We start from the raw sequence: 25,291 nt of genomic DNA, 5'->3' as shown, positions 1-25,291 counted from the left end.
CAGTGTCCAGTTCAGCAGCTACATTATCAAAGTTGTTTTTAAGATTTTAAATGGGCACTGAGGTCAACCAGTCAGATGCCCCTTGATGTCCCCAGATCCAGGTTATAACATAAAGGTAACTGCTCCTAATCTCTGGAATATCTTACCTGTTCAATTAAGAAATAGTCGCAGTGCTGACAAGTCCTTGCTAAAGACCCACCTCTGTTCACTGGCCTTTCATATGCGCAATAAAGTCACAGCAAATATTGCTGGTCATTTAATCAGCAAAACAAAAGCAAACTCTGAACCATGCGTATGCACAAAAACTGGAGAATTGAGAAACTCAAAATATTACCTCTGAGTATAACAGACCAATAAAACATACTATAATTTAATAAAAGTTCATTTGCCAAACAGATGAAAGCCTTTTCGACTAAACAAACACCCGTTGGAGTTCCCTGGAGTGTCGAAAAGATTGTGGGCTGTAGGTGGTGTTGCATAAATACGGTAACCTCGAGTTAACCACGAACATAACCTGTTCGGAGCAGTTTAGAGATGCAGCGTAAATTGCCATGGCAACAGACCTCAGGTAACACCTATCCACCTTTCGTATTACGGGTTAATTGGGAAGTTCCACCCGACGTCACAACGTTACTCCTGAAGTTACCTGGATAAGCCAGTTACCTCGCTTTGTAGTACAGACCTGTGCTCCGGAGCAGATTATGTTCCATTTGAACAAAAAATACAATTAAAGATTCCTCCCTCCACTGAGGGGGCTAACCCAGACACTTGGTTCTGGACTCATAAGAGCCCAGACGTTATTCAACCCACTAGTTGAACAGTCTGCCACTGTCTGTTGGACTGGCTGTATAGCAGCGATCAGCTTACTGGATTTTGGCTCTTGGCCTGTAATCTCAGCAGGTAGAAGAAGAGAGTGCTGTGAAAAACCCAAGCCTTTTTAACCTACAGGCACTCAGTGGTAATCAGGCACTCCAGCTGCCACTGTCTTATGCAACGGGGGGGGGTCACCACCTGAGAGAGTAGCGAGAGGGGAGGAACACACATATGACCCTTGGATCATAACAAATATGAATTTATTTGACCCACCTTTTGCGATGTGGGTGCAGGTAATGAGGGGAGTTTCCACCATTATTTGAGCACATTTTATGGCATGAATGGATTTTTCATTTCGTTGCTTTATGAAGTTAATTTAGAACACTTTTAAGTTCGTTAAACACAATAATGTAATTTTTGAGGTTTCCAGAATTTCTTAAAAGTGAGTTGGAACGACTACTTATACTATTTGTGTAACTTTACAGTTTCCTCGTGGTTTGTAAAATATAATGCTCTGAAGCCAGTAGACTTGTTCATGTCTGCGATTGGTAATGTGCTGCTACTCACTGGATTGGGAAACACGGGGTTGACTTACTGAGTTGATAACCAGCTTTGTGTGACCGCTTATCCTGATCCCAATTGTTAGGGCTAGTGAAGAAGTTAGTAACACCTCTGACACACCCACCTAATGAGACAAAAAGATACCTCAAAGCCTGCTGTACACTGTTTCGAGGAAACATGTTGTTCAACTCAGACACCGTACCAAACTGGTGCAAAACGTTGTTATGTTAAACGTGCCCCATATTTAAATTTGACAGCAACAATATGATTGGCTGATAAAATGTGGTTGCAAATCCTGTTTGGTTAACTGAAAGTGGACACCCATCTCAGCTGATTAAGATAAACAGGAAGAAAGAGGGAGAGAGATGTGAATGAACATACCCTGAGCTTACTTTGATGTGAAACGAAGTTACACTGCAGAGCTGCAATCATTCGCACTATGATGAACTTCATCTTGACAACAGCTTTAATTATCTGCAGCATCAGTAAGTACTGTCAACACATTTCTCTCTACTTTGTTGCTTCTACAATTAAGACTTATTTTCTTATGTATAATTTATTCAGAGGTGTTGTTTACCTTCCTATAACACGCACATCTCTTGTTGTCTCTGCTGTTTGTTTCAGGCTGGATCTCTGTCTCAGTTTCTGAGTCTCAGACTGTGAAGGTCCAGCCTGGTCAAGAAGTCACACTGTCGAGTACCAACATTTCCAAACATTCAGGCATGACAACCTGGTTCAGAGTGGTCAACAGAACCAAGGCCAGCTGTATCTCCGTTATGGCCAAGGCTGACAGCAATCCTAAATACTTTGATGGAGTAGAAAATGGAAAATTTGAAATGAGCTCCAACACCTCCACTGTCTTTCTCAAAATTAAGACAGTGAATCTTTCTGACTCTGGGCTGTATTTGTGTGGATTTTACATAGAGGGACAGACAATTTTAAGTGTGATACATTTAAATGTTGAAGGTAAGATTATAAAATCCTGTGGTATCTGTTCTTCTGTTGTGTATTTCTATATTTGCAAGTTTAATAACTGACCTAAAACACATAGGTGGATATTTAATTAACTTCAAATCAAGCATAATAAAACCATTTAAAAGTAAAATCTAAATTAAATATATCTTCATTTTGTTAAAAGGCAGTGATGAATCTCATGATGACGTTGACAGAAAGTCTACAAGTAAGATTCTTTCATTTGGCTATTTAATCATTTTCAAAGAAGCGTGATAAAAAAACATTTCAAATTAAAAATGAGAAGAAAGTAAAAAGATCCTCTTTAAGATTTCTTTGTGCAGATTCACTTCTAGTCATTTTTAAGATAAAAACAGTACGGCTAACTTAACATTTGTCAGTTTAATGTTAGCACTTCTCAAGCCACTAAAGAGAAAATAGAGTCTAATATATTTTCTTTCTTTTAACAGAGAGTGATAGAATAGCAAACCTGATGAGTGTGATCCTGGGCGGCCTGACTGTTTTCCTCATAATGGTCATCATCTGTCTGGTTGTTAAAAACAGGAAACTTCAAAAAGGTACTGTTTGTATCTTGGGTTGGGTTTCTTGTTTTTTCACTTCCCTAAAATTGTGTGAATATGTTGAAAGAGTACAAATGTTCATGTTGGTCACCTGATTACAAATATTGTCTCCATCATTCAGCTGCCAACAAAGAACAGAATCCACAACAGCATGAGGTAAATTAAGTTTGATTGTTTACTATTACATATTTTAAATTGTTAAAGGTGGTTGGTTTTCTTAAATGTACAAATAATCAAATTAATCAACGTGATCCTTTAGTCTCATGAATCTCTCACTCTCTGTCTTTCTAACTCTAGAGAGACTGTCCACAAACACAATAGATAGATGGAGGTCTGCAGATGGAGGAGTGAGAGAGGCACACATCATTTGTTTAACAGGAAGAGACAGCAGAGTGGTCTGAACACAGCTGAGGTGAAAATCATGAGGTCACACATCTAAATCTGAATCAAGTCGGACAGTCGGCAGTGAATACTGGCTGACTTTCCTCTGTCAAGTAGATGTGGTGGGGAAAGATTCCCCAGGTGCAGGTTAAGGTGTGGTGGTGTTGAATGCAGCCTTGACTTAACTCCTCCCTGGCCAACCTCCTTATTAGGCTTAGGCTATATAAGACACCTGTGTTCCCTTTCTCTCTCTCTGCTTCTTGATCCGTCCCTGCTGTGGTTGTGGCCCAGTTATGTGAAAGGAATAGTTTCATGCATGTTTGTTTTCCCTTAACAGTTTATGTTGCTTACCTGCACTTTGTCCTGTTAGGAACGTCTCGGGTTACGTATGTAACCCTGGTTCCCCGAGAAGGGGAACGAGAGACTGCGTCGGTTACGACACTATGGGAACGCCTCTAGGCGAAGCAGGTCTGAACGTGAATGAAATCACTCCAATCCTATTGGCCTGTTGCTAGAACGGTAAGGTGTGACGGAATAACCGGAGGAGTATAAAGCACACCTGTACACACTCATCATTAGCTTAAACTATGAAGCAGGAGCTTCAGGCGGGGAGAGAGGTGCGGCGGACCGACGCAGTCTCTCGTTCCCCTTCTCGGGGAACCAGGGTTACATACGTAACCCGAGACGTTCCCCTTCGAGGGAACTCGAACTGCGTCGGTTACGACACTATGGGAACGAGATACCCACTAAACCGTGCCGAAAACCCCGCCTGCCCCTGTGTGCAATAAAGTGGCACTACTAAGAGGAGAGCGCACGAGTGCCAGGTGCCGAAGGAAGGTCAAGACTGTAAAACCGAATGAATGTGTGCGGAGTGGCCCAGCCAGCCGCTAAACAACATCCTGCAAGAGGCCCCGGAAAGGAGGGCTCGAGAGGCCGCCTTGCCTCTGGTAGAATGAGCCCTCACAGCCACAGGTGAAGGCAAACCGCGCACCTGATAGGCCAGGGAAATAGTCTGAACAATCCAGTTGCTAATAGTATGTTTGGATGCAGGGAGCCCGGCCCAGGGAGACCCAAAACACACTAGCAGCTGGTCAACCTTCCTCCAACGGGAGGACCTCAGAGTGTAATACTCAGTGCTCTGACAGGGCAGAGCAGATGAAGTCTCCCGTCCTCCGCCGTCACATGAGGTGGAGGATGAAATGCCTGCAGCACTGTGGACCCTGCCGCACAAGAAGGCACTTTAGGGATGTATCCTGAACGAGGGTGCAGGATAGCCCTAATATTCCCCGGGGCAAACTCCAGGCTTGCGGGGAAACCGAAAGCGCTTGGAGCTCCCCCACCCTCCTCAGAGAGGTGATAGCAAGGAGAAAGGCCATCTTGAGGGTCAAGTGCTTAGCCTCAGCTGACTCCAGGGGTTTGAAGGGGGCCTCAGCCAACGCCCCAAGAACCACTGCCAGATCCCAAGTGGGAACCTTGGACCGAGTCGCAGGTCTCATCCTCCGGGCACCACGGAGGAAAAGTACAACCAAGGGAAGTTTCCCCAAGAACCCCTCCCTCAGAGGGGTGTGGAAAGATGAAATAGCTGCCACGTACACCTTGAGGGTGGAAGGGGAAAGACCAGCAGAGAACCGGTCCTGGAGGAACTCAAGTACCTGAACCACCGGGCAGGTAACAGGGTCCACCGACCACTCCCTACACCAAGTGGAGAAAACACTCCACTTCAGGCCGTACATCCTCCGTGTGGACGGGGCCCTGGAGCTCAGGAGGGTCTCGACTGCTCCGGCTGTTAGACCCACCTTTAGGTACTGTGCCCCCTCAGGGGCCAGACCCACAGTCGCCATATGGCGGGGCAAGGGTGAAGAACCCGGCCCTGCGCCTGGGACAGCAGGTCTCTCCTCAGAGGGACCCGCCATGGCGGGCCGTCCAGGAGCGACATGATGTCCGAGAACCACACCCGGGTTGGCAAGAACGGGGCTACGAGCAGTAGGCCGACATTGTCCTGGCGGACCCGCTCCAGAATCCCGGGAGCAGAGCGACTGGGGGAAAAGCGTACAGACGTAGTATCGGCCACGAATGTACCATGGCGTCCAGACCCAACGGGGCTGGAGGAACGAGAGAAACCATAGCGGGCAGTGCGTAGTCTCTTGAGACGCAAACAGATCCACGTCTATGGGGCCGAACTCTTCGCACAAGAGCTCCACCACTTCGGGGTGAAGTCTCCATTTCCCGAGCCTCAGCCACTGTCTCGAGAGCAGGTCTGCTCCCTGATTCTGCGTCCCCGGAGATACATCGCCCTGGGCGATAGTAACCTCTGCTGGGACCACAGGAGGATCTGACGCGCCAGTCTGTTCAGAGGGCGCGAGCGCAGACCGCCCTGGTGATTCAGATAGGCCACCACCACTGTGTTGTTCTCGTCGGAACGAACCAGGACGTGGTGGCCTTGGAGATCGGGCAGGAAACTCCTTAGAGCCTGGAACACCGCCAACATCTCGAGACAGTTGATATGCCACTCGGATCGATGCACCTGCCAGGATCCCCTTGCAAAGCGGCCGTCCATGACCGCGCCCCAGCCCGTGAGGGAGGCGTCTGTCGAAAGAACCAGCCGGCGACAAGACCCTCCCAGCACGGGCCCCTGGGACAGGAACCAAGTTTCCTTCCAAACTGATAGGGAACGAAGACACTTGCGCGTAACCCAAACCAGACGGAGAGGATTCCCCTCGGGGAAAAACCCTTGTTCCTTAGCCACCACTGCAGGGGTCTCATGTGCAGCAGTCCAGATGGTATTACGCTGGACGCAGCCGCCAGGAGACCCAACACTCGTTGAAAGTGTTTCATAGTGATGGCGTGGCCTAACTTCACCCCTTTCACGGCAGCCAATATGGTGTCGACACGTGCCGGAGACAATTGTGCCCGCATCGTTGTCGAATCCCATGCAACCCCTAGGAACGTAGCCCGTTGGGTGGGCGCCAGCACGCTCTTCTTTGCGTTGAGCCTCAGCCCTAAACGCCGCAGACGAGCCAGAATGACATCTCGATGCCGAACCGCCAACTCTCGAGACTGGGCTAGGATGAGCCAGTCGTCGATGAAGTTGAAATCCGGATGCCCCGGAGCCTCAGCGGGGCCAGTGCTGCATCCATACACTTGGTGAATGTGCTAGGGGAAGTGCCAGGCCGAATGGAAGAACCCGATGCTGGTAAGCCACACCCCCGAAGGCAAACCTCAGGAACTTCCTGTGAGAAGGACGGATGGAGACCTGGAAATAGGCGTCCTTTAGATCTATCGTGACGAACCAATCCTCAGATTGGATGTGCGTCACGGTGGCGGGGATGATGAGCATCTTTAACCTGAATCTCCTCAGAGACCGGTTAGAACCCGCAGATCCAAAATAGGGCACGCAGCCCTCCGTCCTTCTTGGGGACTATGAAGTACCGGCTGTAGAACCGGCGTCTCTGTCTGGGGGGGAGACACGTTCCACGGCCCCTTTCCTCAGCAGAGTACAAACTTCCTGTCCCAACACCGGACCTTGCTCCAGGCGGACCACAGTCCAAACCACCCCCTCTCTTCTGTTCTCTGAATTTGGAGGGCGGGTTTTGAACTGTAGTCGATACCCATCTATGGCAGTGCGCAGGACCCGTGGAGAAATGTTCGTCAGGCTCCGCCAAGCGTCTGCAAAGTCTGCCAACGGAACCAGCCCCTCGGGGCTGGTGGTCGGTGTCTCGTTTGATCTTCTGGTGGACCCCTGAAGCCCCAGAACGGCAGGGGGGAGCCGCCGAAGATCCACGGTGAGTGAGTCGGGATGCCGTCCGCCTGCAGACCCTCGGGGCAGGCAGTACGGCGCGGACTCGATGGTGGCAGGTGCGTCCTGAACGTTTAAACGGCGGGATAACATCACCTGTTGCCACGGCGGAGGGGACCTCGGTCGGCCTCCGGGGGGGGGGGGGGGGTGCGGGAGGGGAGAAAGACTCTCCTACATCCGTCGGGACTGGATGACGGTCCTCAGATCGCGTCTCTCAGACGGCTGAGGGTGAGAGCGCCGTCTCGCTGCCCCAGCTCCTTGGGGGGGCCCCCGAGAAGCGACACTCTGCTTCCCTCCTCTCCGTAGGAGCTCGTAGAGGGAAGGGACCTACGCCTGGCAGCCTCAGCTGCCTTGGGTCCAGACCGGCGAGGGAGGTACTGGCGGAACGCTTCGCACTGCGTCTAACGCTTCGTGGTTCTGCGAAGCTCCGCCAGATCTTCCTCGGAGGGACCCCCCCTCTGAACCATCTCCTGTAGCAGGTTGGCTTGGTAGGCTTGAAGCACCGTGGTGTGCAAGCTCGCACCTGCCTGGCCCGCTGCCATGTACGCCTTCCCCACAAGCGTGGATGTGGTGCGACATGGTTTGGATGGTAACGCCGGCTTCTCCAGGGAGGACGCAAGTCAAGGGGAGAGATAGCTCGCAAGCTCATCCTCCACCCGAGGCATCCTCCCATAACCACGGTCCCTAACCCCCATCACATTACTGTAGTTCAGTGATCGGGGTGTGGAAAGCCATGTAGAGAAGGGTCTGCCCCATGATTTACTCAGTTCATCATGTAAATCAGGAAAGAATGGCAGAGACCGGCGTGGAGGTGGCGTGTGGTGCTTAAGAAACCTTTCATCAAGCTACCACTAGCCTGTGGTGTCTGCTCCTCCTGTGGCCAGTTGCTATGTTGAGCTTAGCCACGGCTCTAGTCACCACCTCCAGCAGCACGTCATAGTCGGGCGCGGCCAGATGACGCCGCCCCGACACCCGGAAGTCATCGTCCACTGCGCTGAGCACGTCCGCCTCCTCGGAGTCGGATTGCTGCAGCGTCTCCGGATCCAAAACCGCGAGTGGGAGAAGCCGAGAACGGGCTCCCGAACGAGGAAAGGAAGCGTCGGAGCCAGCGGATGAAGGTCGGGAAAAAGCCTCAGCCGTCCCGAAATCCTCCGACAGATCACGCTGTGAACCCATGAGTGAAGCCGCCGGGCCGCCTCAGCGGCCGCAGGGCCCACACCACGGGGAATACACATCCGGCCATCCTCGGAAAAGAGAGCCATGCTGTACCTCAGTACCCGCACGGAAAGGGCTTCGCAACGGGCGCAGGCAGCCCCCTCGAGAGCTGCCAGTGCGTGCTCCATCCCCAAACATGAGACACACATCTCATGAGAATCTCCATCCGTGATGTACCGAGGGCAAGAAAAAACACACCTTCTGTACATCTGGTTGCCGGACATGCTGGTAGACTTCTTCTTCAGGTAAGACACACTGCTTGTAGGACTGGAGCTTTCTTCAAACAACATACAGAGCGCCTGCTGAATAAAAAAAGCTAATGATGAGTGTGTACAGGTGTGCTTTATACTCCTCCGGTTATTCCGTCACACCTTACCGTTCTAGCAACAGGCCAATAGGATTGGAGTGATTTCATTCACGTTCAGACCTGCTTCGCCTAGAGGCGTTCCCATAGTGTCGTAACCGACGCAGTTCGAGTTCCCTCGAAGGGGAACCTCCTTTTCTCCTGCCCTGTGAATGTTGATTGTTGTATCTTCATGACCCATCTCAGAGGTGGCGAGTAGATACGTAAATGTGTTTTAATGCAGTAAGGCTGAGCCTGGCTAATTGTTTCCTTCAGTTTTCCAGGTTCCTCCTTGTTTTAGACCACTGCTGTTTCACCTCATTTAGTTTCCTGTTTGGCCCGTTAGTTAGTTTTGCTCCAGTTTAAAAGTTAGTATAGTTTGCCCTTTTTCAGCCAACTGTGCTACTTGATTATTTAAAATAAAAAACAAAGTTAAATTGTTTCTTTTGTCTTCAGTTTATATTTTGAGCAGGGTGCCATTTTGTTGGGAGGCTAGGCACCTTTTGCGTGGGGGCTCTACATACAGACTGCACCATTTTTGCTGTGAATAATGCTTTGAGGTTTGTAGTGCTGCACCTAAGGTGGGTAGTGGTCGCACTCCTGGGCACTCCTCAGCGTAGTCTGCCTCTCCACAAGTGACCTCTACTTAGCTTTGGTTAGTTATTTTGGGGTGCTGGATTTATATTCTTTATTTGAACTTAGTAATTTTTAACTAACTATTGTAATAAAGTTGTTTTATCTACCATTTTATAATTTTTATTGCTGGTTCAGTTTTCCTTTCAGCAGTTCCAGTCCCTGATTGTTTCCTCGCTGATTAAAATTATATATTGGGATATTTTGAGTCATGTCTCTGTCTCATAACTTTTTGTGCCTTTTTCCTCTATTACCTTCAATTAATTGAGGGTTAAATAGTATTTCCTGGGGTGCAATTCCCTAGGTGGTGTTGTTGGCTTTCATTCACCCCCCCCCCCCTGGTCCGCTGTTCCACATAGACAAAGTGATCAGGTTCTATATTTGTACAGAAAGTAGATATTTAAACTGTGATGTCAAAATGTTACATGTCTGAATAAAACATACAATTTTAAATTGATTGGTAGTTGTATTTTTGAATATAAATATTTATGACACCCACATGCTGCTTGTTGCACTTTGCACTGTGGTGATAAACAGCACTGTTTATATCAGGGAGATCGGTTTCTTCACACCTAGCAGACTAACTTGCTCATCTTCAGTGTTTAAGTCTCTCCCAAGATGCCTGAAGCAGAATGAGGCCTCATCCACATTACTGCGTTTTTGAATTAAAACAAACTTCTTGCTACATTTGCACCTTCCATCCAGACTACAATGACTAAGACCTGAAACAGAAGTTTGGAAGGGCTGCCGACCCAGTTTTGTGTTTCAAAACTTCAGAGGGTATTTTAGTGAAGACGGGCCAAAATGGAGGACTTTAGAAACGATGACGCAGACTCTCACGCTCGGCTCTAATTGGGTCTTACAAGTCATGCAAAGCAGTAACATGATGCTACTGACCGGGTTTTTGACATGGTATTTTTTATTAAAATATTCTGTACCGTGAAAATAAAACTTGTCGGCCTATACTTGTACTGTGCATGTCGCCGTTTACTTTGAAGACTCCCAGCCTGATTTCCGCCACCACACTCAGCTCCTTATTGGCACATGCAAAGAAAACTGGTCTGATGCTTCATCTGTCTATATTTTGCCAAATCTTCTGTAAATACGGAATAGACCATCTGTTAAATCTTCTGTAAATACGGAATAGACCATCTGCTTCACGTTTACACTGGCACGCACGCATGCCCAGTGTAAAACACTAGTGTGGACGGAGATGGTCTTAATTTTAATTCTCTGTAAACTAAAACTGTAGTGTGGATGGGGCCTGATACTCATGAAGCCATTCACTCCACAGGCTGTACACTGTTCTTTTGGAACAGAAAAGCTCACCTGTGCATTCAAAGCAGGCTGCTTTATGTGAAAGACAGTGTGCTTTTCATGTGCCACAGCAGTGGAGGAATAACTGGTGAGTGAAGATGTGCCAGATTTGATAGACCACCTAAGGGTGCTGGATTTACAAACTGGTGCAAAACCACCTAGACATTCACTGAACATGAGAATTAAGTTATAATTCAAAGAGCAGCTGCTCCAGGGCTGCACAAACAGGCGCTCAAAGGAAGGACTTTCTTTGGCCTTCTGTTAGTGAAGCCTTGTAAGGGCCCTGTGAGGCAGTGGCAAAATTTACACAGCTCAAAGTGCGCTTGGTGACCTTTATTGTATAAATGTGCTTAAAGGACAACATTTATTCATTTAGCTGATGCTTTTACCCAAAGCAACTTACAATTGCTGTACATGTCAGAGGTCACACACATCTGGAACAACCAAGTGTCTTGCTCAGGGACACAATGGTGGATAGGTCACAGTGGGGGAAAAGAACCTGGGACTCTCACACCAAAGGCAGGTGTCTTATCCACCCCCCATAACAGCAGTGACAGATGACAGCATTGTGGACGAGATAACTACAAAGTGATGACATGTCCTAGCAAAATCTGACTTAAAGTGTTGACAGACACTGTGTTCCAGGAGAGCAGGACCCTGGTATCAGCACACCAAAGGGACCAAAGCAGTGGCAGCTGAAATGAACAATTTGGGTTGAGACGTGAGTTTATGAGGCTGTGGATTTGGTGCCTTCAGAACTGGAGAGGAGATTTGACCAGGACAGCATGCAGATAACAGCAAGAAGAGAGACTATGATGATTGATACAGCAAAGGGCCATAAAGTGGAACTGGACCTACAGCCCCTTCATCTTTCCAAGCAGCTGGATGTAGTCCGTCTGCAGCTCCAACTCAGGATGTTGGGAGACATTACCAAGGATTCTTCATGCAGCTCAGTCCCAGAGGTGGTCTTATATCTCACCAAACTACACCAACAACCCAGAGGTTTGTTCAGAGAAGTAGAAAAGCTCATAAAGCCTCTGTCTTCCCCCATCAGTGGCATCATGAGAGAGATGACATTTGAGAGCCCTTTATGCACACTTTCTGTAAGTCTACATTTCTGCAGACTTTGTCCAAGGGAATTACCCACAGTTCATAGCGTTGTGACATTGTGACAGCTGATAGCGAGCAGAGAGGAAAACAGGGCCGAGTTCAGCACAGACAAAATGTAGCAAAATGTTTGTTTTAACAGAAACGGTGGTGCCTTGAACAACCTGTTGTGTAGGCAAGCGCACTGTAGTTTACTGCTTTTTTAATATGTTTAAAACGTTAAAACATTTTGAGATTGAACTCGAACCATATTTAAGTTTGACAGCTGTAGAGCCGAACCACCTATATGCTCACTACGCACGTTGTGAAGGGTCCCGCATATTAAACAGGCCCCCACCTCACTCTCATATAAGGAGAAAAAGAGTGTCCATGCTTTTAACTTTGTTGAGAGGATGAAGAGAGACTATCCTTCTGAGCATGAGAAGAGAAAAAAAACTCAGTGAGAGTGAACTGTAGGAACAGCAGTCAGGTAAACATGTTCTCTCCTCTCAAAGTCTGATGTCAGCAGATAACAGTAATATTAGGTTGATGTGCAGATGCAGCGCATCTCTCCTCACACAGATAACAGAAACAAAAATGGTTTATTTAACTCAAACTAGCAAACAACTAAGTTGATGGAGTGGATAGATATGAGGAACATCAGTCATGTCAGATGTCAGAAGTGTGTGGTTGAGTGAGAATGAAGTGTAATGTGTGTTGGTTGGTGGGTGCAGCAAATAAAAAAAAGGAACAAAGGAGTTGAAGCAGCAGGCCAGCAGAGAGAGAGCGACTCCCAAAAAGGCAGTCCTTTTATGCCTTCTAGGAAGCCTGACCCAGATGGGCAGGTACAAGCACTGGACCCTCCCAGCTCCTCCTACAAGCCACATCTCAGCATCTGCAAAACAGACAAGGAAACACAGGCAGACTGGAGGAAGTTGTCACAGCTGTCTGTCTTGCTAAACCAGCTGTGCAGCACATCTCTTGCCAGACTTTGTGCCTGAACAATTTTTATTTTTTACGTTTGATAAATGCTGAAGGGCAACAGGGTTTATAAACTGCAGCTGGGAAAACCCATATCAACATATGTTGATATGCGCATGCACAAAATGAAATTTGTGTATTCCAGCAGTAACCTCTTTGAGAAAGTGTCCAGACAATGCATTGGCCTGATGACACTCCTCATTTTACAAACAAGAAAACACAGTTACATCTCAGGGCAGACTGGGCAACATGGATGCACATATCTCAGTAAATAATAACCATCATGTATTCAGTAAAGTCATGGTATAAATAGTATTTTTTGTATCTGAAAATGTATTAAAGGAATCCTGGGGGAGCCAGTTTGAAAGGTCCTGATGGAGCTGATAACATTAATATCTGGCAAGAAATGTTATCTATAATTTGCTATGCCATTCTTCAGTTTGTCAGTTGAGTAGATGTGGATCATCAACAAGTACTAGGACAGCCACAGATGTTCAGCCAGCATCAGATACAAGCAGACCCTAATGCAACAGTTGCCCCGCAGCAGAATTTTGAATTTGATGTGACCATCTTGCATAACGACCTTGAAGTACTTTTTATTTTATTTGGTTTGAACCTCATTTGGTAACTTAATATAAAATAACTGTAATAATAACTTTGTCTTGTGTCTCTTGAAGTCATTTGGTGTCACACTCTGAAAGCATGTATGGGGTCAGTGGACCAACTGGATAACATGATAAGAGAGCCCGCCTCTTAAGTTGACAGCACCCTTCCTGGAGCACGGTTTAACTACAGACACTGCAGAGCTGCAATCATTCGCACTATGATGAACTTCATCTTGACAACAGCTTTAATTATCTGCAGCATCAGTAAGTACTGCCAACACATTTCTCTCTACTTTGTTGCTTCTACAATTAACACTTATTTTCTTATGTATAATTTATTCAGAGGTGTTGTTTACCTTCCTATAACACGCACATCTCTTGTTGTCTCTGCTGTTTGTTTCAGGCTGGATCTCTGTCTCAGTTTCTGAGTCTCAGACTGTGAAGGTCCAGCCTGGTCAAGAAGTCACACTGTCGACTACCAACATTTTCAATCATTCAGGCATGACAACCTGGTTCAGAGTGGTCAACAGAACCAAGGCCAGCTGTATCTCCACTATGGCCGCCTCTGGCAGCAATCCTTTATACTGTGATGGATTTAAAAGTGGAACATTTGAAATGAGCTCCAACACCTCCACTGTCTTTCTCAAAATTAAGACAGTGAATCTTTCTGACTCTGGGCTGTATTTGTGTGGATTTTACATAGAGGGACAGACAATTTTAAGTGTGATACATTTAAATGTTGAAGGTAAGATTATAAAATCCTGTGGTATCTTCTGTTATGTCTTTCTATCTATTTGCAAGTTTAATAACTGTCCTAAAACACATAGGTGGAAAAAATAAGCATAATAAAACCATTTAAAAGTAAAATCTTCATTTTGTTAAAAGGCAGTGATGAATCTCATGATGACGTTGACAAAAAGTCCACAAGTAAGATTCTTTCATTTGGCTATTTAATCATTGTCAAAAGAAGCGTGATAAAAAACATTTAAAATTTAAAAATCAAGAATAAATATATCTTCATTTTGTTAAAAGGCAGTGATGAATCTCATGGTGACGCTGACAGAAAGTCTACAAGTAAGATCCTCTTTAAGATTTCTTTGTGCAGATTCACTTCTAGTCATTTTTAAGATCAAAACAGTACGGCTAACTTAACATTTGTCAGTTTAATGTTAGCAATTCTCAAGCCACTAAAGAGAAAATAGAGTCTAACTATATTTTCTTTCTTTTAACAGAGAGTGATAGAATACCTAACCTGATGAGTGTGATCCTGGGCGGCCTGACTGTTTTCCTCATAACGGTCATCATCTGTCTGGTTGTTAAAAACAGGAAACTTCAGAAAGGTACAATATTGTTTTAAGCAACTGCTTGGATCTTGTGTTTGGTTTCTTGTTTTTTTCTCTCTTCTAATGTTGTGTGAATATGTTGAAACAATACAAATGTTTATCTTGGTCACCTGATTAGACATATTGTCTCTGTTGTTCAGCTGCCAACAAAAAACAGAATCTACAACAGCGTGAGGTGAATCAAGTTTTACTGTTTACTATTAAATATTTAAATTCATTAAAGGTGGTTGAATCATGTTGGGATTTAATTTTTCTCACAAACTCAGCTAGTTGACGTGTGGAACTGTGTGTCCTCTTTACAGAATCTGGACTCTGATGACCTGAAAGCACTGAGTTTGTATTCAACAACAATAAGAAACAGGAGGCCTGCATCAGAGAGAGAAGTGGAAACTCATGTTGTTTATGGTGCCAGCAGATAGAATAATGCTATTAATCATATTCATCAATTGATGTTCTTATGTGGGTTTGGGGGGGTTACCATTTTCTTATTTAAATCTTGATCTTTTAGTCTCATGAGTCTTTCTAACTCTAGAGAGACTGTCCATAAAGACAATTGATAGATGGAGGTCTGCAGATGGAGGAGTGAGAGAGGCACGCATCATTTGTTTAACAGGAAGAGACAGCAGAGTGGTCTGAGCACAGCTGAGCTGAAAATCATGAGGTCACTTAAATTAAATCTGAATCTGAATCTGAATAAAGTCGGACATGAAGCAGTGAATACTGGCTGACTTTCCTCTGCCAAAGTGATCAGGTTCTACTTTTGTATATATATATATATATATATATACATCAGAAACTGGATATTTTAACTGTGATCATGTGTTACATGTCTGAATGTATTTATGAATATAAATATTTATGACAGCCACACATCCATGTTGTTGCACTTTGCACTGTGGTGAAAAACAGCTCTTTCTATATAAGGGAGATCTCTGTATATCTGTATCTTCACACCTCTGACAGACTCACTCGCTCTTTTATCTTCACATAGTGTTTAATCTACTGAAGCAGAGTGACACTTTTACAGTCTCACATGAAGCCATTCACTCCACACGCTGTACAGTGCTGTTTCGGAACAGAAAAGTTCAGCTGTGCATTCAAACAGGCGGATTTATGTGAAAGACAGTGATTGTGCTTTCCATGCGCTTGGTGACCTTTATTGTATAAATGTGCTTAAAGGACAAATAACAGCACTGAGAGATGACAGTGAGATAACTCCAGAGTGATGACATGCCCAAAATCTGACTTAAAGTGGTGACAGACACTGTGTTCCAGGAGAGCAGGAAATGAACAATTCAGGTTGAGTTTATGAGGCTGTGGATTTGGTGCCTTCAGAACTGGAGAGGAGATTTGACCAGGACAGCATGCAGATAACAGCAAGAAGAGATACCATGATGATTGATGCAGCAAAGGGCCACAAAGTGGAACTGAACCTACATTATCATCATGATCATCTTCATCTTCATCTTTCCAAGCAGCTGGATGTAGTCCGCCTGCAGCTCCAACTCAGGATGTTATGAGACATTACCAAGGATTCTTCATGCAGCTCAGTCCCAGAAGTGGTCTTATGTCTCACCAAACTACACCAACAAACCAGAGAAGTAGAAAACCTCATAAAGGTGTGATGTCTTCACACATGTTTCTCCACTCTTCAATCCCAATCTCCACACTGATGTACTCAAAGGCGCGTTCCCAGTGAGTCCACAAGGGCATAGTGTTGTCTTACTCTCAAATCATTAATTGTATGACGGCCCTTTCACAGACTTTTTGAGCCCTTTATGCACACTTTCTGTAAGTCCGCATCCCTCCAGAATTTGCCTAAAGGAATTACCCACAGTTCATAGCGCTGTGACGTTACCAGTTGAAACCTGTACTAAAAAAGGTAAACAAACAAAACGATTTGAGATTGAACTCACTCCAAATTTAAGTTTGCCAGCAGCAGAGTCGGACTGTCCTAGACTGTAGATGTTTACAACAGTGATGAGAGGATGAAGAGGGACTATCCTTCTGGGCATGAGAAGAGAAAAAAACTCTGAGAGTGAACTGTAGGAACAGCAGTCAGGTTGTTCTCTCCTCTCAAAGTCTGATGTCAGCAGATAACAGTACTGTTGGTTGATGTGCAGCTGCAGTGCATCTCTCTGCGCTGCTCAAGGCTGGCAACAAAAAGGGGGGGCCTCACACAGACAATAGAAACAAAAATGTTTTATTTCAGGGGTTTTAAAAGTCCAGAAAATGTATGGGCCTGATGACACACCTCATTTTAAAATAAGACAACACAGTTACAACTCTGTTGATAAGTGGAGCTGACTCAGCAATATGGATGCACATCTCTCAGTAAATAATAAAATTCATGTATTAAAGGAAACCTGGTGCTAACCGCGTAAGATCAATGTGCACAGCAAAGTGTCTGGAAAGGACCTTAAGAGACGGTTGCATGATTTGGCAGAACAGCTGTTGTAGGTTACCTGCAACATTTTCATCCACCTCTTTTCTCTGCATAAATGAACGTTACCACCCACGAGGTGCACACAACTCTCAGCAGGCATGCAACACACCGGGACAAACTGACACTATATTTATACAAAGACAGGAATAATTTCATGTGTTACATTTGCTGAATTTACAAAAGGGGACCGATAATTACAATGTTGTAGTAAACAGCGTTTCACAAAGTTTATATAGATTCCCCTAACTCAACAACTCCATAAACTCTTTGATTTTTTTAAGCAGGTCTGGGGCGGATTAGCCGCTACCTCACGCAGAGTCAGGAGAACTGTTCTCTTTTCTTTATAAAGTATAAACCGGTCCGGTCTTGTCTTATCTTGGGCGCTCTACAGCAACACGTTGTCCAGGTGTCGCCATGATCGTTTATGATTATGAAGTTAGAGCACATCTGAAAGTGAACGGGATCATTGTGTAACATACTTAATTGCTACTCTCGACGCCATTAACAATTAATGACCAAACGTTACAGCTCATAACGTGAAGCAGCATGGCTTTAACGTGAAGCTAGTTATCTTACCAAGACCAGTCTTCATTATCCACAGAGCCACAACGTAACGTGCCTCCTCTTCAGATGCTCCAGTGTTGCCAGGAAAGGTCAGCTTTGCAGATGCTGCAGTTCAGAACCTTTTTGGCTGAGTGAAGAGTGAAATGCTCCTTCAATCTGGAGGTTTTGGGTTGTGAAGGTGTCGTTAGGGGCCGATGATGTCATGAACAAATCGATTCAGCAACAAACTTAAAAATCGATTTTTCGATTACGTCGATTAGTTGTTGCACCTCTAATTGTTATCTATAATTTACAGGGGCTAGTAGAGTAGATGATGGATCGTCAGCCAGTACTGGCACAGACGCAAGCCAGACCTCTTTAGCTAATCCCACAAACCCAGGTGAAACACAGGCATCAGATACAAGAAGCTCAGACCCTAATGGAACAGATGCTGCTCCACAAAATGACCAATCAGGTTGGCCCCCAGTCTTAACAGACTTCATGATGACTGAGTTAGTGCACAGAGGTCCAGTCAAACCAGCACTGGATTTTTCTAGAAGAGGTTTCCATTCAGGCTTATTACAGAGCGAGGGTTGTCGTGACAGCACTGTGGTGTCAGGTGTGACTGTGTAGCAATGGCAAATTGTTAACATGGCTCATGAGTCAGGTAGGAGGGCCCTGTAGCAGAATTTTGCTTAGGGCCCTAGGGAGGACAGGACCTGGGGTCTCATTTATAATGAGACCCCAGGTCCTGTGTGTAGAAAACTCACTAAAAATGTATGTGTGCCCAAAAGCCACAAATGGCATATGGCAAAAAATATTTAGACTTATAAAACCGTGCGTACGCACACTTGTTCCCTTTATAAATCACAATCATCTTGAAATGTGCCGCATGTAAGGGAGCCCCATGTCCGACCCTTCAAACGCCCATAGTTACCTATAAATGGTCAGTGAAACGCCCCTCATTAATATTAATACCTACTGACTGCAGGAAGAAAAGGAGGCAAAATCTGACAGAGAAGCTACAAAATTAAATTTAACTAAGTGTGACACTGGCGTTCCTTTTGATGAAGCTGAAGTTGTTTGGTGGGTAAAAAACGCACTTTCACGCAATGCTTGTGCACCGGAGGAAAGGGGGCACCGGAGCTCCACCCCTTTATAACGGATCTGATTTCCATAATGTGTTTTTACAAGCAGAGCATCATATCCACACACTGGCGCACAGCGTTTGGCTCAATCCTTCTGCCATGTGAGTCGCCGTTTCTCATTTCTCCTCTTTATGTGCGTATACGTGGTTCAGAGTTTACTTACAGGACCGCACATTTTCCCGTCAAGTTTGCTTTTTATAGATCACAACCTTTGCTTGGGAAGTGGCGTATGCACGTTTCCAGCCCTTTTTTTGTACGTACGCAACGTTTATAAATGAGACCCCTGCTCTGGACAGCAGCAATAGGATTGTCTGATGAAAGATCGTGGCAAATTCTGGTTAGTCAACTGAGAGTGGGCGCCTGTATCAGCTGATTAAGAGAAGCAGGAAGAAAGATCGAGACAGGCCGAGGCTGAATCCTAATCCTCACCCTAAATACTAAACCCTTAACCCTCACAGACTTTACTGACGTTACTTGATAAGTGCTTAAGTGCAAGAGGCTGCAAGGGCCCCAAATGCTATAATGGGTTGCACTTTGCAACATATGTTAAGTCACCTGGACTACGCCAAAACAGCATTTTTTTACTTTCTTTACAGCGGAGGCACAGAAGGGACCTGATTGAATATTTTCCAGGTTCTTGCTGAGTAAAGTGATTATGTGAAAGTTAGCTGTGGACAAGAGGTAATTTTCAAATAACTAATACAGTGTGGAGACTGGGATTCAGCCAGAGACAGACACATAGGCATTTCAATGAATGGTTATAAAGACAGGTCTTCATGATTGAACTTAAACTGAGCTTGATTTGATGTGAAACTACACAAAAAGCAATTTAAAGCACATTAAACATTTAAACCACCAGTATTTAACAGCCATAAATGTTGGGAGAAAGAAGAAAACTAAATAAAATAAAATACAATAAAAAAACAGCAGTGGGCTATGACAAGTGTTGGGGTAGTTACTCAAAAAAAGTAATGGAATACACATTACGAGTTACTTTAAAAAATAAACAAAAATCACAAATCATGCTTTTAGGGGAGCTGATGTCTTATTAAAGGCTGCTAAGCTCACCCTGGCTCCCCCGTAGTTCGCACCTTGGGCAGGAGTCTCTCAAATCAGACAACCTGTTCCTCCTCGAAGTCAGCACTAGATTGCCAGGCTAAACAGCCTCGCCACAGGCACACTAGAGAGTATCGCTGTCATTTCACGAAACATTATGAAGTAATACCTCCACCCCTTGAAAGACTTCTTTGGCATTCTGTATCCTCATGAACTGGCGCTAAAGTCAAAAGTTAGGAAAAGTGTTAACACGCACGAAAAAGGGACGTTTTATTTATTTTTCTCTCCTCCATTTATGTGGATAGTTCAAGAACCAGTTCGCAAGTAACGCGATTATTTTGTTATTAGTAACTCCTAAGGTGATTTCGTCAGCAAGTTTCACCAAACCACAACACAACTCAACGCACTTTCACTTTTGGTTGCACGTAAACAGGAAGAAAGTATGATGCACTTGGCGAAATAACAGGTGCATCTGACAATAAATTGCACTCCTCAACTAATCTGGCATGTCCAAGCACTTGTGCATCTCCGGACACATCGGCGGTCTTGTCAAGTTGTAAAGAAAAATACACACTTCGTTTTACTTTAGCAATCACCTGCTCTTCCACGTCTCTTGCAATGCGCCCAATGCGGTTAGACACAGTATCGTCTGACACTGGTATCAATGCTAGCTGCTCAGCATTTCTTTTCCCACACATAACTGAAACCGTTTCTTTAGCGCACGTTAAGAAAATATTAATATATTCAAGTAATTTTCATCGTATTTTCTAATTTTCTTTGTCATTTTGTTCTGTTCAGTTTTCTGCTGTGCATTTCTCCTCATTATTGTTAGCTCTCCGTTTCCAGTGTCACTTATTGTTGAGAAAAAATGTTAGCTAGCTACCTTAATGTTGCCTTTTTTTACTTCTTAACTTATTCTTCTTTGGTGTTTTAGCGGTTGTCATTACCGCCACCTACTGGATTAAACAGTGCAAAATATTTAGTGTCTGTTCACCCAAAGTGATTCTGTTCACAACTTTAGTCCATCTAGTGATATTTTTTTTGTGTCTATAGTAGCATTCTTGCAACCCCTCTGGGACCAGGTCGGGATCCCCACATCAGCGTTAGACTATCAAGTCAGCTGCAATCATCGTGAAACGTATAAACAATATAACTCAATACTGCGCCCTTGTGGTCAAAGTCTGTAAGACTGTAGCAAGTCCCTTAAAATCTGCTTCACATTTTAAATGAACTTGAACAATTTTACTCTCAAACGAAAACAACAAAGAACACATGTATTTACATTCACACAACTTTTAGAACTACATCAAACTTCAGTATAAAATCGCTTATGAATAGATTTACTACCCAAGCTACATAAACATGTCCTTGCCTGACATCTGTCTGCTACAGTATGTTTTTTGGACTAACCAAGTTTCTGTGAATCATATTTTGTATAAGAAGATTAGATGTGATCTTCTTACATAAAGGCCTTGATGTATCTGATGTACATGTTTTTAGTTTGGTTTGAACATTATTTGGTAACTTTATATGAAATAACTGTATGAATAACTTAATAACTTAATAATAACTAATGTATGAGGTCAGTGGACCAACTGGATAACATGATAAGAGAGCCCGCCTCTTAAGTTGACAGCACCCTTCCTGGAGCACGGTTTAACTACAGACACTGCAGAGCTGCAATCATTCGCACTATGATGAACTTCATCTTGACAACAGCTTTAATTATCTGCAGCATCAGTAAGTACTGCCAACACATTTCTCTCTACTTTGTTGCTTCTACAATTAAAACTTATTTTCTTATGTATAATTTATTCAGAGGTGTTGTTTACCTTCCTATAACACGCACATCTCTTGTTGTCTCTGCTGTTTGTTTCAGGCTGGATCTCTGTCTCAGTTTCTGAGTCTCAGACTGTGAAGGTCCAGCCTGGTCAAGAAGTCACACTGTCGACTACCAACATTTCCAAACATTCAGGCATGACAACCTGGTTCAGAGTGGTCAACAGAACCAAGGCCAGCTGTATCTCCACTATGGCCGCCTCTGACAGCAATCCATTATACTGTGATGGATTTAAAAATGGAAAATTTGAAATGAGCTCCAACACCTCCACTGTCTTTCTCAAAATTAAGACAGTGAATCTTTCTGACTCTGGGCTGTATTTGTTTGGATTTTACATAGAGGGACAGACAATTTTAAGTGTGATACATTTAAATGTTGAAGGTAAGATTATAAAATCCTGAGGTATCTGTTCTTCTGTTATGTCTTTCTATATCTGCAAGTTTAATAACTGACCTAAAAATATATGAGACTATTTAATCATTGTCAAAACAAATGTGATGAAAAAAATTTTAAGTAAAAAATCTAGATTAAATATATCTTCATTTTGTTAAAAGGCAGTGATGAATCTCATGATGACATTGACAAAAAGTCTACAAGTAAGATTCTTTCATTTGGCTATTTAATCATTGTCAAAAGAAGCGTGATAAAAAACATTTCAAATTAAAAATCAAGATTAAATATATCTTCATTTTGTTAAAAGGCAGTGATGAATCTCATGATGACGCTGACAGAAAGTCTACAAGTAAGATTCTCTTTAAGATTTCTTTCATTGTGCAGATAGTCGATAAAAACCGTACAGCTAACTAACATTTCAATTTAATGTTAGCATTTCTCAAGCCAATAAAGAGAAAATAGATTCTAATTATATTATCTTTCTTTTAGCAGAGTGTGATAAAATAACAAAGCTGGTGAGTGTGATCCTGGGCGGCCTGACTGTTTTCCTCATAATGGTCATCATCTGTCTGGTTGTTAAAAACAGGAACGTTCAGAAAGGTACTTTATTTTAAAACTCCTGTTTGTATCTCGTTTTTGATTTATTGTTTTTTTCCATCTTTAAAGTTTTGTCAATATGTTGGGAGAATACAAATGTAAATGTTTTTTAACTTAGATATATTCTTTGTCATTCAGCTGCCAGTGAAGAACAGAATCCACAACAGAATGCGGTGAATCCTTTGTTATAAATTACTTTTAATTGTTTTGTAATTTTCAGTTCTGTCTTCTATTTTGTTGTTTTGTCTCTAAATTTCAGCTTGGTCAGATAAGTGTAAATATTCTCTTTAACAGAACCTGGGCTCTGATGACCTGAACTACGCAGCAGTGAATTTCAGTGCAAAAGCAAGAAGAAGAGAAGTGGAGCCCAATGTTGTGTATTCTGCTACTAGATAGACTGAGGAAACAAGAAATGCTGTTCAGGATGTAACTGATGCTTTGTCATGTTAATCTGCAGTTGTGCTTTTGTGTGGGTGACGGACTAAAAAAAATGTTCAACCTTTAATCTTGTGCTAAGTTTTAATGCTTATCTCAATTTTAAAGACGTAATCAGAGTACATCCATACAGACAGTATTCTGAAAGTTAAGTATAAGTTAATATACTGTGTGTCTTTACTGGTATAGGGAAGAAAAATAGATTTAAAAAATAGATAAAAAACCATCAATCCAGTTTAACACCCTGGTTGTGTTTTTTTTTTTTTTACTGTACTGCATGCGTGGTGAAAAAACTGTTCTGTCTGTATCAGCCTAAAGAGAAGTCTCAACCACAGGAAGACCGGCCTTCAGCTTTTTCTCCAGTGTGTTTCTTTCACAATGTTTCCACAAAAGACACGCAAATAGTGCAGACAATAACAAAGCTCTTAGGTCTCATTTAGCTGGAACATATTTAATAATAATAATAATTATTATAATAATAATACATTTTATTATATATATCAAGTGAAAAAAAGGGCATTTTTTTAAACAAGACAAATATATTAACTCAGCAACATTTTTACTCTTCTACAAAATAATCAGTTCACACAGAGACCACGGTCTTCTTTAGTATTCAGTAGGTTTATTACAGGATACACAATGTGCATGTTTTCTATGCTACTAGTTTCAAGTATATATTTAGAATAAATGACATAGTTTCATTAATAATTTGTTTATTTTTCACAAGGTAATAAATCGTTTCAATTCTTTTGGTGTTATTGGAATACATAACACTTCACATAAATCTTCACACTAAACTGTGGCATTGGGCTGCAGGAATAATTAAAATAACTGTTATTTAAATACTTTACTGCTGAAAAAGGTAAACTTGCACCACTTAAGGCGCTGTAATGCTGGTCGAACACAACTGCCAGGGAGAAGAATTTTATCAACTTTGGTTGTGAGTGGCATCTAGGGTGGGTGGATTCTGTCCAGTGATGGTAGGCGAAGCCATCAGGCCATAAATTGCAAAGTGTCCATTAACGAAGTTTAATAATGAGGTGAATGACAGCTGAGATGGTTTTCAGAGGTCCACAGTATCCATGATGATGCAGTGTCCCCTGGATTTTGTTCCAAAGTGAACACACATGCAGCTGTAGTTGTTTTAAGGGCTCCAATGGAGCCATATGAAGGAACAAAAGGTTGCCTGTTTGTTGCTAATAAGGCCATTTGGATATAAAATAGAGTCATATGTAGAAAGTGATGCAGAAGTCATCACCCCATCTTACCTGAAACATCCAGATTTATGATCAGTAGTTTTATGGTCAAACTGTATCCTGTAATAATAGAATAGTTACCCAGTAATTAGAAAAAAATAATATAACAATAAGTTCTGAAGATCCTGAATTGTTGGAGGACTGCAGCAGTGGAGGAGTGAGTGAGAAACATGACTTGTTTGACAAGAAGAGACAGCAGAGTGTGGTCGTTTATTTTTATGCTGTCTACACCTAATGTTTTCTTTACCTTGTATCTAATCTATTTGTGTGATTATTTTGTGTCTGCAAGTGTTGTTTGACTGAATGTTACTCTTTTACAAATGTGGCAATATAACTGTGTGTTCTTGTAGTTATAAGAAAGACATGTCAACTTTAGAGAACATAAACAACGCTGGCTATAGGTCTCCAAGTATCTGCGTTTATGGTCTATAAGCTACTTATTATATAGTTTGACATTGTACAGCTACACCTAATGTGTGGAAATCTTTTACTGTTATTGGCGCTGTTATGCCACTATTTATTTTACCAGAAGTAAAAATTACTTTATGTTTTATTTCTACTGTGCCCTCAGGTCACCTGCAGATTTGGAGTCTTTCATATGCCAGGAGAAAAGCTGATGACACAATTCACTATGTTACATTTTTATTACTCCTGTGCATTTTACACAATATAAGTGATGAGTCAAAAAAATTAAACAGTATGAGGTTGTTTACTACTGAGGAGATGCCTAGAAGCAGAACCAGGAGAACCTGATGATCCCCGTCAACGTGGGGTTCTGTCAGGTGTCCCTGCCCCAACTGTACTGCTAGATACAGCAAAGCGTACAACAAAAAGTTATATGGTTGGTTTTGAAATGTGGTAATCATGTCAGAGAGGTGATTGTGATTTATTAAACCATCTCCACAGCAACAATACAATGCTACCAGTAAAGTCTACACTGTCTTCATAATCAGTCAAGATACCTCTGGACT

The 25,291-nt window shown here is 43.3% G+C and overlaps 2 protein-coding genes across 4 annotated transcripts in view; both read left to right on the top strand.

The window, feature by feature from the left end:
• The first annotated feature begins 865 nt into the window (after positions 1-865).
• Positions 866-25,291, top strand: part of LOC119912077 — a 55,299-nt gene continuing 30,873 nt past the window's right edge. The window contains exons 1-7 of one of the 2 annotated variants that reach the window (XM_038731055.1): positions 866-1,859; positions 1,999-2,340; positions 2,513-2,554; positions 2,796-2,903; positions 3,028-3,062; positions 14,909-15,011; positions 15,139-15,322. In XM_038731055.1, coding sequence (XP_038586983.1) covers positions 1,814-1,859; positions 1,999-2,340; positions 2,513-2,554; positions 2,796-2,903; positions 3,028-3,062; positions 14,909-15,011; positions 15,139-15,242 — 780 coding nt within the window. In that variant the 5' untranslated portion in view covers positions 866-1,813 and the 3' untranslated portion in view covers positions 15,243-15,322. Of the gene's footprint in view, positions 1,860-1,998; positions 2,341-2,512; positions 2,555-2,795; positions 2,904-3,027; positions 3,063-14,908; positions 15,012-15,138; positions 15,323-25,291 lie in introns of those variants that run through there. The other variant, XM_038731056.1, reaches the window with a different exon arrangement.
• On the top strand, positions 21,410-23,549 carry LOC119912080. 2 transcript variants are annotated; one of them, XM_038731062.1, is made up of 7 exons: positions 21,410-21,539; positions 21,679-22,020; positions 22,194-22,235; positions 22,340-22,381; positions 22,522-22,632; positions 22,768-22,802; positions 22,924-23,549. In XM_038731062.1, the coding sequence occupies exons 1-7, from the start codon at positions 21,494-21,496 to the stop codon at positions 23,023-23,025; spliced, it is 720 nt and encodes a 239-aa protein (XP_038586990.1). In that variant the 5' UTR covers positions 21,410-21,493; the 3' UTR covers positions 23,026-23,549. The 2 variants fall into 2 exon arrangements, with proteins under 2 accessions (XP_038586990.1, XP_038586991.1); XM_038731063.1 differs by lacking the exon at positions 22,194-22,235 and having other exon boundaries at positions 21,411-21,539; positions 22,924-23,547.

This window comes from Micropterus salmoides, unplaced genomic scaffold, assembly GCF_014851395.1.
Source record: "Micropterus salmoides isolate LMB-PRFRI ecotype aquatic unplaced genomic scaffold, ASM1485139v1 Ms_hic_scaffold_2, whole genome shotgun sequence".
Classification (NCBI taxonomy): Eukaryota; Metazoa; Chordata; class Actinopteri; order Centrarchiformes; family Centrarchidae; genus Micropterus; species Micropterus salmoides.
The sequence above is the reverse complement of the archived record's forward strand: the minus strand, read 5'-3'. Positions and strand labels throughout refer to the sequence as shown.

Bases quoted from the DNA above. Each gene is read 5' to 3' on its own strand.
- LOC119912080 (XM_038731062.1), top strand. From the start codon at position 21,494: ATGATGAACTTCATCTTGACAACAGCTTTAATTATCTGCAGCATCA. The intron at 21,540-21,678 runs GTAAGTACTGCC...TGTTTGTTTCAG, and splicing joins TTTAATTATCTGCAGCATCA to GCTGGATCTCTGTCTCAGTT. The intron at 22,382-22,521 runs GTAAGATTCTCT...TCTTTCTTTTAG, and splicing joins CGCTGACAGAAAGTCTACAA to CAGAGTGTGATAAAATAACA.